The 14,349-nt window shown below is 49.6% G+C and overlaps 1 protein-coding gene across 3 annotated transcripts in view; it reads left to right on the top strand.

The window, feature by feature from the left end:
• Window positions 1–14,349, top strand: part of March10 (membrane associated ring-CH-type finger 10) — a 102,213-nt gene that overhangs the window by 56,045 nt on the left and 31,819 nt on the right. For all 3 annotated transcript variants that reach the window (XM_023714178.1, XM_023714177.1, XM_023714176.1), the window contains exons 5-6: window positions 3,944–4,090; window positions 9,770–11,156. In XM_023714178.1, coding sequence (XP_023569946.1) covers window positions 3,944–4,090; window positions 9,770–11,156 — 1,534 coding nt within the window. The remainder of the gene's footprint in view (window positions 1–3,943; window positions 4,091–9,769; window positions 11,157–14,349) is intronic.

Genomic DNA, 14,349 nt, shown 5'->3' with positions numbered 1-14,349 from the left:
TCAGCCCACCAGGGGGCGGGGCTGGCTGGCATGTGGTGCTGGGGATTGAACCGCGGTCCCTGTGCTTTCCTTGTTCTAAGTAGGTGCTCTAGACCACTGAGCCATCTCACCAGCCCTTGCCTGTTGTCCTTCCTGAAGAGGACAACAATATTTCATCTCCTACTGCATATATGAGTTGGGTTTCCTGCAGATTAATACAGGCACCGTGTCACTACGAGGTCCCACCTCAGAAAGGCCCTGAAGGTCTAAACTTTGGTTTACAGTCCATGTGGGTAATGGCATTAGCGACTTGTTTAGGCAGTGGACATCTGAGACTCTTAAATTCATGCATGCAAATTACGTCCCATGAAAGATCATCTCACTTGTCACTGTGACTGCGGGTAGAGCAGAAAGACCGTCTTGCAGGCGTTCACCTTCTGTGGAATCTAAAGGATACCACAGCAAGAAACCAGCCACGCAGCCAAATTAGGCTGTCGTCTTTAAGGTCAGCGCCAACACGTCTTACTCAGCTCTGAGAACTCTTGAATCATTGCCTAGCAAGGGCACACAGGTGTTTGTTGAAAAATTATTATAAAAAGAGTTGCTATTTGCCTTTTGGATTTATAAAAGAAGGCCAGAAGGTGAATCAACAGGCGTGGAAGCTGCCGAACAAGTTATTCTGAGCCCACGAAGCCTGAAGAGCAACACTCAGGCCGAATTCATGTCTCTCATGGGGGTGACCTCAGATTTCCCATTATTAGGAGTATTAGCATTATTACTCTTTATGGTAGAAGCAACTTGGTCAGCCTCAGAGCATGAGTTAGGCCATGTATATATATTGTTGCTAAAGTTACAGAGACTTTAAAGTGATACCTCGGCTGTTGAACTTCAAGCTCCAGCTTTCCACTACTGGAATAGAGAAGTTGTGGGGGGTTATGCTCTGTGCGCGTAACTGTGCTGAACAGTGAACCAGAAAATCCTGCAAGAAAACCTGCCATGGAGGAAGGCGAGTGGAGCGCCCAGTCCCGAGGGACGCACAGGGGCTGCGTCCGCCTCAGTGCCGCTCCCCCCAGTCGACGTACAGTGCTAAAACATTTGTCAGGATTTGGGGGTTTTGTTGCACTTTGTGTAAAATATTGGAACCATGGCTCCAAAGAAAGTAATACCAGCAGTAAAGCTACAAGGAAATGAAAGCCAGAATAGAGTTGCAGAAAAAATCATTGCAAAATATATTAAGGTCCTGGCAAAATAAATGTATAAATGTAATTTTGGAGCCTCAGAACCAAATATTTGGTTTTGCATTATTTCCTGTGGGGAAAATATGTTCAATCCTTGAACCTTTCGGTGTTTGGACATGAATTTGGAACGAATTGCGCTCAACACCAGAGGTATTGCCGTGCAAGCGCCGAAGGTCAGGAGACCCTGGCTTTACTGCACTGCCAGGCCTGGTAAAACAATCTCTAAGTGTTCAGCTTTATTCCGTCAGTTCACTGAGTCCTTGATTAGAGAGACACGGTAATAGTTCTACAAATCATTCTGAGAGATCTGATGCTTTGAAGAAAGCTTTTTGCGCAACAGCAACAGCAATGGCCTTTTATCGTAAGCGATCTTAGATGTTTTCCTAAACAGAAAGTGTATTCTGGTTTTGAAGCTCCTCAGGGGGTGGGGCTGGGCCCTTCTTCCCGAGCCCTGCAGGTCACTCTGGGGACACGGCTCAACTGCAGGGCACAGCACGGACCAGCGTCCTCGGGGAGCTAATAGTCTCCTCCGGGCCTAATGAACAGGAGGCGATTTTAATGCTAAATGAAAGCTCTGGAAAAGGCAGAGCCAAAGCAGATTTGGGGGACACAAAACTATTTCTTAAAAGAGCAGCTGGCTGGTCTGGCCACCTGGGGAAGACAGAGGGCCTCGGGGAGGGGGATCTCGGCGCAGAAGGCGGGTGGGTGGGGCTGCAGGTGGCTGGGCGTGCAGGGAGTAGGAGTGTTCTGCGCGGAATGGGGTGAAAGCCTGCCTCGACTTACAGCCTGACCTGAGCCCCAAACGGCGCCTTCTCCGGCTTACGCCCAGTAAGAACCCTGGAGCTTCCTCCTAGAGAAGCAGGGCTGAGCTCTAAAAGCTAGGGAGGAACGAGGCCTCAGGTGACGAAGGGCCACGCTCCACGCTCCGCCTTCAAGGAATGCAATTTTGGGCGCTGAGAAAGTGCTTCTCCCACAGTTTCCGAGCACATTCTTGCGTACAGCACCCGACCCCGTATCTCTCCGCCTCCTCCTGGCTCCCCTTTTAGTGAATCATGTTCTCATTTTCCAGAGGACTTCCGGCTCGCTTCTCTTTTCCAGACACACCCACAGCCGCCTGGACTCCCGGAAGCTCGCCAGGCGCCCTGGACAGCACCCTCCGGCCAGTGCTTCCCGGGAGCATCGTTTCCTGTCCTAAGGCCCGGAACCACCCCCAGGCCCTCCAGGGCTTGTCCCGAGCAAGCAGACCCCATCACTGTATTAAAACAGGCGCAGCTGCAGGCTTCCAGAGAGAGCTTCCCTCTCCGGAATCGGGATGGAACCTTTCCTGCACCTACGACCTTTACACTGAAACACAAATCCGGTTGTCCCCGCAGGTCAAGCAGGCAGGCCTCATGTGTGTGCGCTTAGGACATCTCTTCATGAAATTCATAAACTGTCTGAAGGGCGTCGCCAGCCAGGCAAATTCTCTTGGGGGAATCAGTGCCGCTATTCATGATTTAACTGCCCCACAAACCCAAGAACTTGCGTGGAAATTTCCCCCACATTCACATGCACGGGGGATTCACGCACAAGAAGAAACATGACATTTTTAGTACCAGCTAGCAACCCAGTTCCAAAGATGAACTTTAAAGGGGCCAGTGAGATGGCTCAGGGAAATAAGCGCGTCTCTGGCAAGCACAAGGGCCCAAGTTCAATCCCCGGTTCCACCAAAAAAAAAAGAAAAAAAAAAAGGTGAACTTTAAAAGAGCTCACCGGTGGGGGCCGGGGAGATGGCTCAGTGGAATAAGCGCTTCCCTGGCAAGCGCAAGGGCCCAAGTTCAATCCACGGTTCCACAAAAAAAAAAAAAAAAAGAGCTCACCGGGATGCAGCCCTGGTAGCACTGTGGCTGCTGTCCTCCGTGCCGTATGGTACAGCAGTGAGTAAGAAAAGGCTGTTGGGTCCCAGGTTCTCAGAACCATCCTATTGTACCATGTTTGCTGCTAATAAGCAAGTGGACAGCACAAATACAGAGGCCTAAAATATGCTGTGATTTGGGCCTGGGGCCCAGCTCTTCCTGGAGCAAGGCCTTTGTGTGGCCCAAAAGCCTTTTTTTTTTTTTTTTTTTTTTTTGTATTTTAGGGTAGGGTCTACTGGGTATTCAGCGTGTCACTACATAGATCAGACTCGTAGTGATCTGCCTGTTTATAGCCTTCCAAGAGCTGGGATTATAGGCATGTGCCACCACACCCAGTCTTAATTGCCATCTCAGTGTGCCCTGGGGATTGAACCCCCAGCCTCTGCACCTGCTTGCAGGTGCTTTAATCCACTGAGCTATTTGGCTGGCCCCTTCAAAAGCCTTCTTGACACAACTGTGTTGCCAGCAGGCTCATCCAGCATTCATGAATGGGGAGCCAGGAACTTCTTAGCAAGGGAAGGGCCTCTGTAGCCTGGGTATTGCTGATGTCCTGGGTGCCCATTCATTGGCAGCAATAACAGCCTTGTGAGTTGACCATTGCTAGTTCCTTGTAACAAGTGGGAACTGAGTCTCGGGGAATTAAAGCAATATCCTCAAACTAGGGAGTGGGGTCAGGTTTCAAATCTGGCTCTTCTCTGACCACCTGGGTCCATTCCCTCAACTACCCCACTGTCCTTCCACGTTGCTAAGCGCTCTGGGCATTTTTTAGATGGAAGATGTTTTCCTGCAAAAAGTTAGTTATTGAAAAGAGTTTGTACCTTTCTGTGGCAGAAGCACCCAAGATCGTGCCAAGGAAGGGGAGACCAGCCCTGGGGAGACTGACAGGCAGCCCAGAAAGGCACAGTCCGAGATCATCTGAGGACAGAGGCAGACGGCAGTGGCAGCCCCCAGCAAAGGCAGCAGCTCTCTGGGGACCAGGTAAGGCCTGTGGATGTCCCCATTCCTCGGGGAAGAGGACTGGCTTGGGCTGTGACCTGGTGACTTAGTCCTGATTTTTAGATGTTTCTGCTTCGGTGTGCTGGAGGATTGACTTTAAATGAAGGCAAAGAGGGTTTTCAAAAGCAGCCTACTTCATCTCAGCTTGCTTTCTCCAAGAGAGAGGGTAGTGGGAAAAGGGACTAGGGCGTCGCTCTTCATTTTCTTTGGCACTACTCTAGAAGCCTGACTGTGCTCTGAGAGATGCAGGCTGAGGGAATCGCAGAGCAGCCAGCAGCTCCGGGAAGGAAGGCCCCACCTGGCTGCAGCGTCGGCTTACCCACCAGAAGGGCACGGCTACCATCAGGTGGCAGACGGGGCACTGGCCCACCCCACCCTCCCAAGATGTCCCCTCTGATCCAGAGCAATCATAGTGGCAAGATTCTAATGTGTAAGAAAGGACACCACAAGGAGTGTAGGCTCCACTACAGAGCACTGGCTCAGCGGAAGCCTCTCCCCAAGTCTCTGTCCTGAGCAAGACCCCAAAGGTCCACCACACTGTCTGCCGTGCTCGTTCTGTTGCCTTTCCTGTGGAGGCAGACAGGGACCGAGATGAGGACCTAAGGACTCAAGGAGAGACGCACATCACAGCTGATGTTGCCCTTAGAGAGGCCACCAAGCATTGCACTCTGTTGTTACCACATAAAGACCGTAGGTGACATTAAATTAAATTCATTGTATTCTAGTAATAGGCTGGTGAAGTGGCCAATCTGAAAAAAAAAAAGAAAAGAAACTAAATACATGTAGTAGACCAGTAATACAGGTTTATTCTATTAAAGGATAGAATTAAGAGCTAAGAGAAAGGTATAATAAATAAGCACATAGAATAAAAATAAGTAAATAAGATAGCAGCCTTCATATGTCAACATGATACATATGGTGGACACACACAGAAGAACGGGGGAGCTTAGGTGTCTCGGAATCAGGAGCAGCTGGAGTATGTGCGAACCTACAGCAAGGGGACATCCCCCGAGGTCCCTGAGACTGAACGCCTCCCACTGAAAGGGGCAGAACTCAGCCCTAAAGTTGCAGTCCCTCTTCTTCCTGAAAGCGGGGTCCTGCATGGTCATAGTCACGCTGGGCTACAGTTTCCTGCCTAAAATAAGGGTAATTAAATCTATCCTGTTGCATTGTTACAAAAACTATATGAAGTGACATACAGACCAGTCCCGGCACATAGTAGGTCCCACAAGGAAGGCACCAAACTACCATCAGTTTCTCTCCTGCCACCTCCCGAGTGGCACTCCGTGAACTCTCAGATATTATTTGAAAGGTGAAGTTCTCTTTGCATGAAATGCTCCAGGGCCGCTGGCCACATAACCTCCTCCATCCTCCCCCAGGGGGCAGCTCCATAATTCTGTATGCCTCGGAGAAGTAGCTGCACCTTCTGTTACGCAGGGCTCCTCATCTTTCCCCAATTAGCACCTTCCTTTGGTTCCTTTTCTCACGTTCGACCGGGGCTTACATAGACTGCAGTGGGACCCAGACAGTTCAGTGGTACCAGTGAGCAACTCGCAGAAAACGTGACCAAAATATGCTGAAAGTTCTTGCAAATCAAATTTAAAATACATGAATTACCTAACAGAAAAACAGGAAAAGAATATAACAGCCCACTTCACAAAGGAAATGTTGATGGCTAACAAACATCTTTCAAAGTTCAGCCTCAGTAGGCAATAAATATAAACCCATAAAACTCAATAAGTATAAAGTCAACAAATACGTGAGTTAAATTTGGCTTATCAAATGCGCTAGTGTTTACAAATCATATATATTTAGTAGCGATAGTAAAATAACACCCAACACGTCCTAGCACTGCTGTCGGGTGCTATTGATTGCTAGTGATGTGGAGTTATACGACGTGCTCACATCCTACCTGGAGCGTAATTTGGCGCAAACTATCTGTGAAGGAATTTGGCGACATTGGTCAAAATTCTCTAGAAAGTGTGTGACTTTTGACATGGCTGTTCCACTTCCAGGGTTCTGTGCTGAGAAAAAAATTTAAAAATATACAAGCAAGGCCACTTATCAGCGTGACCTGCACGCTGATGAAACCACAGAACAATCTCCAGCAACAGAGGAAGAGTTAAGCGAATTACAACATAGTCATGCCGTGTGCCGTGTGCTGTACTACGATGTTCTAAAGAGCCATGGATGGCGTGAGAGGATGCTCCCGAGCAGACGGCTGGGGAGGGAAGCAGGGCATGCAGCGGCACAGACCAACGGCACAGTTTATGAAAAGTGCAGTAACGCCTTGGCTCACGAGTGCTTCTGTTCACCAGCTCCACCTCTGGTGGCGAACACAACTGCGGCCGGCCGCAGCCCCCACAAACACAAATGTGGCCATCTTCCCCCAAATCGTAAAACAAATTAAGTTCACGAACCGAGAGGTACCACCCTCGCTATGACTAAGGGAGTCTGCACTATAAACGCAAATGATTTCAAGGAGTAGGTATAAGGGGGCCTGCGGGATAGCTCAGTTGTTTAAGAGTCTGCTTATGCAACGCAGTCAGAAGCAGGATACCAAGGTTCAATCCTCAGCCCCTCAAGCCTTACCAGAACCACCCTTAAGGCAGCTTGAGCCAGTGGGGGGGGAGGGGGAGGGGGAGGGGGAGGGGGAATCCTTCAAGGAGCAGGTGGGTGTAAAAGGAGGAAAACATAACGGGGGTTCTGAGGCCTGTGACAAGCCACCATGAGGCATTTAATTCATTGTTAAAACGTTGAGCTGACGCAGGATGAAAACGGCCCAGGGTCCTTGAGTCTGCACCCTGAGAAGCCTAGAGTGCCAACAATGGTCATTTGCGCCTCTAGGATTAGACGTCGATTATTTCATCCTCCACTATAGTTTTCAAGTCTTCTCCAACGGCCACAGATCACCCTTACGGCTGGAAGAAGACAATGAAAAGCACACAGCTGCGGGAGCGCAGGACGCCGCTGGTCAGGCCGCGAGGAAATCCAGACCAAAGGCGCAGTTTTAGGGCAGCAGACACTTGTGCCCATTTCCTCTCGTGTGCCCGGGACTCCTGGAGATGGCAGCCACCTCCATCTGCAGCTGGAGCGCAGGCAGGGCCTCGGGGAAGCGTCAGCATCTGCAGGGCCGGGCTATGAATAGCACATCCCCGGCGTAGCAACTGCAGTATTTATTCCAGCCCCAGGGCTACTGAAATCAGCTTCCTCTTTGATAGACACAAAAAATGGGGTTAAAATAGCATAAATATAGAATGGTCTGCCACCTTTAGGGAGAGCACACACCGACCCACAGGCTCGCTCGCTCTCTCCGGCGCACGCCCGCGCGCGCGCGCGCGCGCGCACACACACACACACACACACACACACCTGAGAAGTCCTGATCGAATTTTTAAAGAGCAAGACAGCAGAAGTGGTATCGAGGAGGCTGCAGACCCGCGCCCTGGTGGTTCAGCGAGCTGTGGCAGCGTCACCATAGTGTTACAGTACCTGCCACCCGGGTCGGCGCAGAGAGGAGCTCCCATGAAATAAGCCTGTAGTTCCTGTTGCATTCCCAGTTTCTCTTTTTCAGAAGCCACCTAGCGGATTCCCGTGCCCTTTGGGTTTCTCCGCCTTCCCTTGACAGAGGTCTGAGCTAAGCTGGCCAGAGGCATGGGGCAAGGGGGAGCTCGGCCTCCTCTCGCGGAGCATGAGCTAGGGAACGGCCAGAGGGGCCAGGCTCGGGCAGGTAGCTGACTTCTGAAACCCTTCTTCTTCAAATTCAAAATGAAAAGTCATCAACCAGAGCCGACACTTTGACTCTTAAATTTATGTCACTTTTTTCTGCGACAAACAAATTCAGCTGGTTACCGAGAAGCATCGGTGACTTAAAATAGGGGTCAGCCCAGCAGAGAGGGCGAGTCAGTGCCACTCCTGCTCATGGGGGGCAGAGTGAAAACGTCCTTAAAGCTGGGATCCATCTCTTATGGGGTTTGTCAAACCCCAGGGGAGCCTGGGAGGAGAGTTGAACTGCTTTCTGTGTCACTATGTCCCGTGCAGCCAACAAGGAAAGAAGCTTGGAGTAGTAGGCCATGAGAGCGCCACCCAGGGCTTCCCGGTGACGTTGACCTGGCCTGAGCATTTGCGTTTCCCCGCAGAGCTGTTACGGCCTTCCTGGAGTCCTGGGCCCTCCACAGGCCGGCGAACTGCTTTAAGAACAAAGTGATGGGCCGGCCTGACACCTCAACTAGCTAAAGCGCCTGCTTAGGCAGAGCGCAGCGGCTGGGGTTCGATCCCCAGTGTGCCGTGCCAGTCCTTCCCTGGGGCGCCCTGAGCCTGCGATTGAGACTGGGCGTGTTGGTGTGCCTGCGCCTGTAATCCCAGCACTTGGGAGGCTGAAAACAAGAAGATCACTAGGAGCCCGATCCACGTAGTGAGACCCTGTCCTAAATGCAGAAAAAAAAAGAACAAAGTGATAAGGACTGCAGAGCCTCATCAGATTCACTAACCTCAGAGAAGGGGATGGGGCCGGGGAGCCAATGGGGACAGAACAAAGGGAAGGAATCAGGCAAGTACTCTCAGTTTTATACCCACATTTTCAGGGTGAAAAATCCTCACCCACACACACTCTACATTCCCTGGGTCCTGGCTTTCGCAAGGAAATTGGAAGCCCAGCCAGTGTCTTAAGGGATGACGTAGCACAGGGTGGTGGTTAAGAACACAAACCCCGGCATCCAGCAGGCTTGGATTCAAATGTTCACCCATCAGTTACTAGAAATACGATCTTGTAATGCAACTTATGTGGCCCCGCAGGCCTTGGTACCCTCGCTCTAACGCAGTAGGATTGCAGTACCTCTTTCAGAGAGCTGTGAGGCCTCCCTCGGCGTCTGGTATACCTGGCGTGGTTCTGGTCTGCTCAGTGTACATCCTCAACAAGTAGAGGATATTTATTTTTGTATAAGGTGAGTTTTATGTAAGTGATTCCATCAGTGAAAATTCCTACTCCGTGGGCTCTTTACCTCTCTCTTCCGTCTTCTCACACTTTGGAATTGTGGGTAGGTAAGAAAAGTAAAGATTCAGCAATAGCCAGAGGTTCTGAGCTTACTGGAAGCTAATGACCGCTTGATAGATGCGTACCTTTTATTTCCTGAAGTAGTAAACGTGCCCAGCACCATCAGGGGTTCTAGGGGTCCAGCCTCTGGAGTCTTCTTTGCAGGCCACAGTTTGCCAAGACAGAGTATACTTTTCTCAGCTTTCTGTAAAGCTGGGTGCGAAGCGGGAGAGTCATCCATGTACGCTGGATGAGTCTGGATCAAAAGGACTAGTGGTTTTGCTGGAAGTCATTCCCAGAGTGCTGGCTTTCCTTTTCAATAAAAACCAGTATTTAGTGAAACGTTTATCCATCCTCAGCCCTGACTAGTCTGGAGCAAGACCAGTTTTCCTGAAACTTCTGCAGGGGCACCTTTTTCCCTGGAACCAGCCTGAGCTCCACAGACATGAACAGAAGAACCCAGAAGCAGTCAAAAGAAGCCAGTTGTGCTGGACTCCTGCTGTGCACTGCTTTGACCACATCTATTTTATTCTCTAGGGCTTTTCTTAAGGGTCCCTCATGCTTAATATAGAGGGTTTTCGATCCATGGTATTTTAACAGAATGATGAATTTGTCTCTTTTTAACGCAGGCCCGGTAGTTCAACAGGAAGACTCCATGTGGGCAGGCAAAACAAAGCTGAACAGGACAACTCAAGAGAGAAGAAATTTCATCTCATCCTCAGAGCGGATGGGGACCACTGAGAGCCCCACTGAAGGAGCCAAATGCAGAGACCCAAATGCTCTGCCCTTCAAAGAACCAAATCCAGCCCTCGCTCAGACCTCCCGAGGAACGAGGAGTCCTCAGGGGCTGAGTGCATCCTTGGGGCCGGCACCCACACCTGCCGCTACTGTGGGGGGGCCGTGGAGGACAGCACGTGGGTGCCAAGGTGAAGCATTGTGTTCCACCCCATCACTGAGCACGAAACAAGAAAATGATGTCACTGGAAAAGAAAGCTACACAGAAGAAGAAATCTGGTTGGCTGCTATGCGACCTCCCTGTTCTTCCAATTGTAAACAAAGTAGAGTTCTTGGGACACCTGCCTCTCAGGCCAAATATAACAATTTCGAAGGAAATGCTGACCCCTGCAGAGGTAATTCTTTAAGAAACAAGCCCAATCCTGGCTCATTAAGAAGAAACGGTGCAGTGGAGCCAGTGACAAGCCAGTCTTCTGTCAGGCGAAGGGTGCTCCCAGCACCCAGGCTGCCTGGTGGGGCGTCTAGTGCAGAAAGCAACAGTAGAGACGGCACAAATGAGAAAAGGACCTTTAATTCGGGCACCAAATCCGATTCTAGCCCAGACAATGATGTCAACGCCAAAAGCATACCTAGGGGTTGCAGTTCTAAGGATGGTAGGCCTGGTGCCCATGACTATGAAAGAGAGTGCCAGGGCTATTTACATGGTTCTAGAAATTCTCCTAATTACCTACTTTCGGATAGACCGGTATCTTCCAGACCACCGGTGAATTCGTCACCTGACGCACTTGGATCATTGCCGCACACTGCTCCGAGTGATCACGTTCCAACTGGCTCGTCAATGTCATCTGCTCTGGGTCCCACCTTGGACTCAGGATTCAGCGCTTGCCAACCTCTGCCTGCTATTAGAAGCAGGAATCCACTTGCCACATCTGAAAGCCACAGTGATTTTCCAGTAAACACTGAACACGCATCTGATGTCCCGGGAGCGGAGGACACTACTCCACCAAGCCGGATTCAGGGAGCTCCGCTGTATGCAGATCTCTCACAAAATCCTCAAGGCAGCTGGTTCCGGGTGGCTTCTCCTCTACCTTCTCTGCCCAGAGAGGATTTGCAAGGTCGCTGGCACATGCTTGAGTCCCTGCAGGAAAATGCACCTTTTGCTTTCTTTGTTGTATCAGAATCTCCAAATCAAAATGATGATATGAACAATGTGTCTGTCTCTGGTTTCACAAATGAAAAAAAAAAGGCAGACCCGGAGAAACTCAAGAAATTGCAAGAAAGGTGAGGAATCTTCCTACTTATGTGCCCAATATGCGTACATGGGGTTTTTTTTCTATTTTTTCAATGCTGAGAAAAGCCTTGCTTGCAGTAGAGAGTCACGGGAATTTTGAATCATAGATAGGCTCTTCCTTGACATTTAATGATTGGTTATTTTGAGGAAATTGTCCCTATTCGGTTGCTCTTAAAATATACGTGCATAAAGTTTGCTGTTCCTGTTCCGTTCTTTCCATATTCCCCAAATGTTTTTCCTTGAATCTCATAACTTTAAGAAAGGAAAGTCTGCTAGGTATAAGGGTTCCTGACAGCCGCACGGGCTAACTCTTCTTCTCAGCAATTAGGAGTGAGGGTTTCTTAATGAAAAGGTTGCCGTCTCCCCAGAGAATGAACCACTGAGTACTTGAAGTTCACAGCTGTCCCTCATGGGACTTGTGGCAAACCTTAGGGTTCTAGGACTTGAACCTTCCAAACTAAAAGACAGGTTCCAAAGAGTCACCCTAGTTACTTCAGCTCCCCCAAGGCCTGCGCCAGGGCGACCACTGCTGCTACTTTATGCGCTTTCTCTCATGCATGAGATGGAGAAAAACAAGATCTTTTTAAATTGCCCTTTCGCTTCATCCTTCCTTCTCACAAGGTGACTTGGGGCTATTCCACAGCTGGGAAATCGGACACTTTTTAAAGCCGTCCTTAAATCCCACGTCATAACTCTGCTGTTGTGTGTGTGATGGGTGCTTAGCAAGCCAGGCCTACTGATCTGGAAGTTGATTCTGAATGTGAGCCCTGTGTGAGGAGGTTGGTACGAGCCTACGCTGCTCGCTTGTAAGCAGGAGAGTTCCGTGGCAATGGATTACAAATGACAGAGAGGAGCGGAGAATGAAACAAAGACTGCGTGTATGCTCCTCCGTGTCTTTTATCCAGCTCCAGAAATGGAGACTATTCTAGTTTGCCAGGGCCTTCTTTCATCTTAGCAAGAGTTACCAGAAGGGAGACCCATGGGCCAGGGAGATAGCTCCGCAGAATAAGCGCTTGCCTGGCAAGTACGAGGTCCTGAGTTTACACCCCCAGTACTGAAAAAAAAAAAAAAAGGAGACCCATGGTTATGGACAGATGGATGGACAGATGGACAGACAGACAGACAAGAGGCCCTAGGCCCACCCATTCTCAGCTGCAACCCTGAAAGATACCCTCAGGCCTTCCGTCGGAAGTCTCCTACCACCCTACAGTGATGCCTTTGGGCTCAAAATAATTTCTTTTAAATTGCAGGCACTTCTCAGGCACGCTAATGCACTCAGCAACTATTATTTATGGGGGACTTGGTTTACCAGATGCGCTCTTTTTTCTGTGTTTAGTGAACCATATATTTTTCTCATTATTTCAAAAGTGCCTACTTTAAGACATTTTTTTTTTAAAGTTTAGGGGCTTTGCCAGGTAGCTCAGTTGTTCGAAGTGCTACTTGGGTAAATATAGGCATGTGCACAGGACCGCAGTTCGATGCCCCGCTCCAGAAGGTGTACCAGACCTGTCTTAAGGCAGCCTGAAGTAGCCAAAAAAAAAAAACTCCTTCTCAAAAGTTTATTTATTTATTTTTAGAACTGGGAATCCACCTCAGGACCTTGCCAGGCAGGCACCAGGCCACTGAGCCATACACCTGCCCCCAGGAAATATTTTTCAACAGCATGAAAGAAAGACACCTACACTGCTGAAAGCATTTTCAGTCTTTTATCATTTTTATTTTTCTTTTTTGTGGTGCTAGGGACTGAGCCCAGGCCTTCACACTGAACTACAGCCCAGCCCCTTTTTAAATCTGAGCCAGGATCTCACTAAGTTGCTAAGTTGCCCGGGCTGAGCTTGAACTTGTGACCCTCCTGCCTCAGCCTCCCAAAGTGCACCACCACATCCAAGGCCCCATCTTTGCACACAGGTGCAATTGTAGTAAACATCGGTGTGTGCTGTTTTATAAATGATTTATTTCCACCTCTCAATGCCATTTGCACTTTCAAAAAAAAAAAAAAAAAATCCCCCTCACCCTAATGCATAGAAATAAGTGTGTACCTGTGTGTATACTTTATACCTATGAAATTTTTAAAAGTACAAACCAAAAACTCCAGCTACATAACATTACTTCCTCCATCTACTAGAGCCCTCGCGAGCCCTGGCCCCCAGCATCTTTCCCCCTCTCACCTCCCCACTCCACCACCGCAGGCCCTGCTCCGCATTGCATTCCTTCGTTTCAGCTTTCCTGTGTTCGGGAATGTTCTGCCTGTGCCTTCGCTGTGTGTGTGCGGGTGGCTGTGTTTACAAAGCCTTGGGTGTAGTTTCCAACGCTAGAAGTGGAAGCTAGAGCTTCTTCTGCGCCTTGAATCTCCTCCGGCTGGAGTCTTGGCTTCGGTAGCGCCTTCGGCCGGTCTGTGCGACGTTGGGACTGTTGTCATCTGCAGACAGTGCCGCGTGGAGATTCTGGTCGACGCGGAGTCGCTGGCGTCTGGAAGAACTCTCCGGGCTAAGGGCGCGGAGGGCGCTGCGGAGCGCAGGGCAGCCACCTTCCGCTGTGCTAAGCCGTGCCGGTCCGGGCCCGCCGGCGCTGGCCGAGTCACACAGCCGTGACCGGACTCGCCGCCACGGCCTTCGGCTTTGTAGTCTGACGGGAGTCGAGTGGTGGTGTAGCTTAAACCTTGCATCTGCGTAGCTGCTCATGAGGTTAGGCATTTCGTGCGCTCTCCTACGTTTGTGAAATATTTGTTTTTTGTTTTTCTTTGTTTTAGGAGTCCTTTATGTAGTTTAGCTACTTATCTAATCTTTTCACGCACACACACATGCACACACACGCACGCACACACACACACACACACGGGCACCCGGGGGTGTAGCTCATGATACACTGCCTGCCTGGCAAGCATGAGTTCAATTCCCACTACCCCCCAAAAGAATAACCCTTTGACAGCTAATAGTGGAAATGTCTCCCAGTTGGTAGTTTGTCTTTCTGTGATGTATTTTGGTAAAAACTAATTCTTTGTTTAAATGTAATCAAATGTGTTCATCTTCCTTATGGATAGACTTAGGTATTGCATTGTCACTTTAAAAAAAAGTTGGGGCTGCGCTGACAAAGGTTCTACAATCTGAGGCACAGTATCTCAGGATAAATCCTGAGGGCATTTCACTGACCTTCTCAGACCCAAAAGCTACAACTCTTGTTGCA

Source organism: Octodon degus, unplaced genomic scaffold (assembly GCF_000260255.1).
Source record: "Octodon degus isolate 3935 unplaced genomic scaffold, OctDeg1.0 scaffold00033, whole genome shotgun sequence".
Classification (NCBI taxonomy): Eukaryota; Metazoa; Chordata; class Mammalia; order Rodentia; family Octodontidae; genus Octodon; species Octodon degus.
Note: the sequence above shows the minus strand (reverse complement) of the source record. Positions and strands in the feature narration are given on the sequence as shown.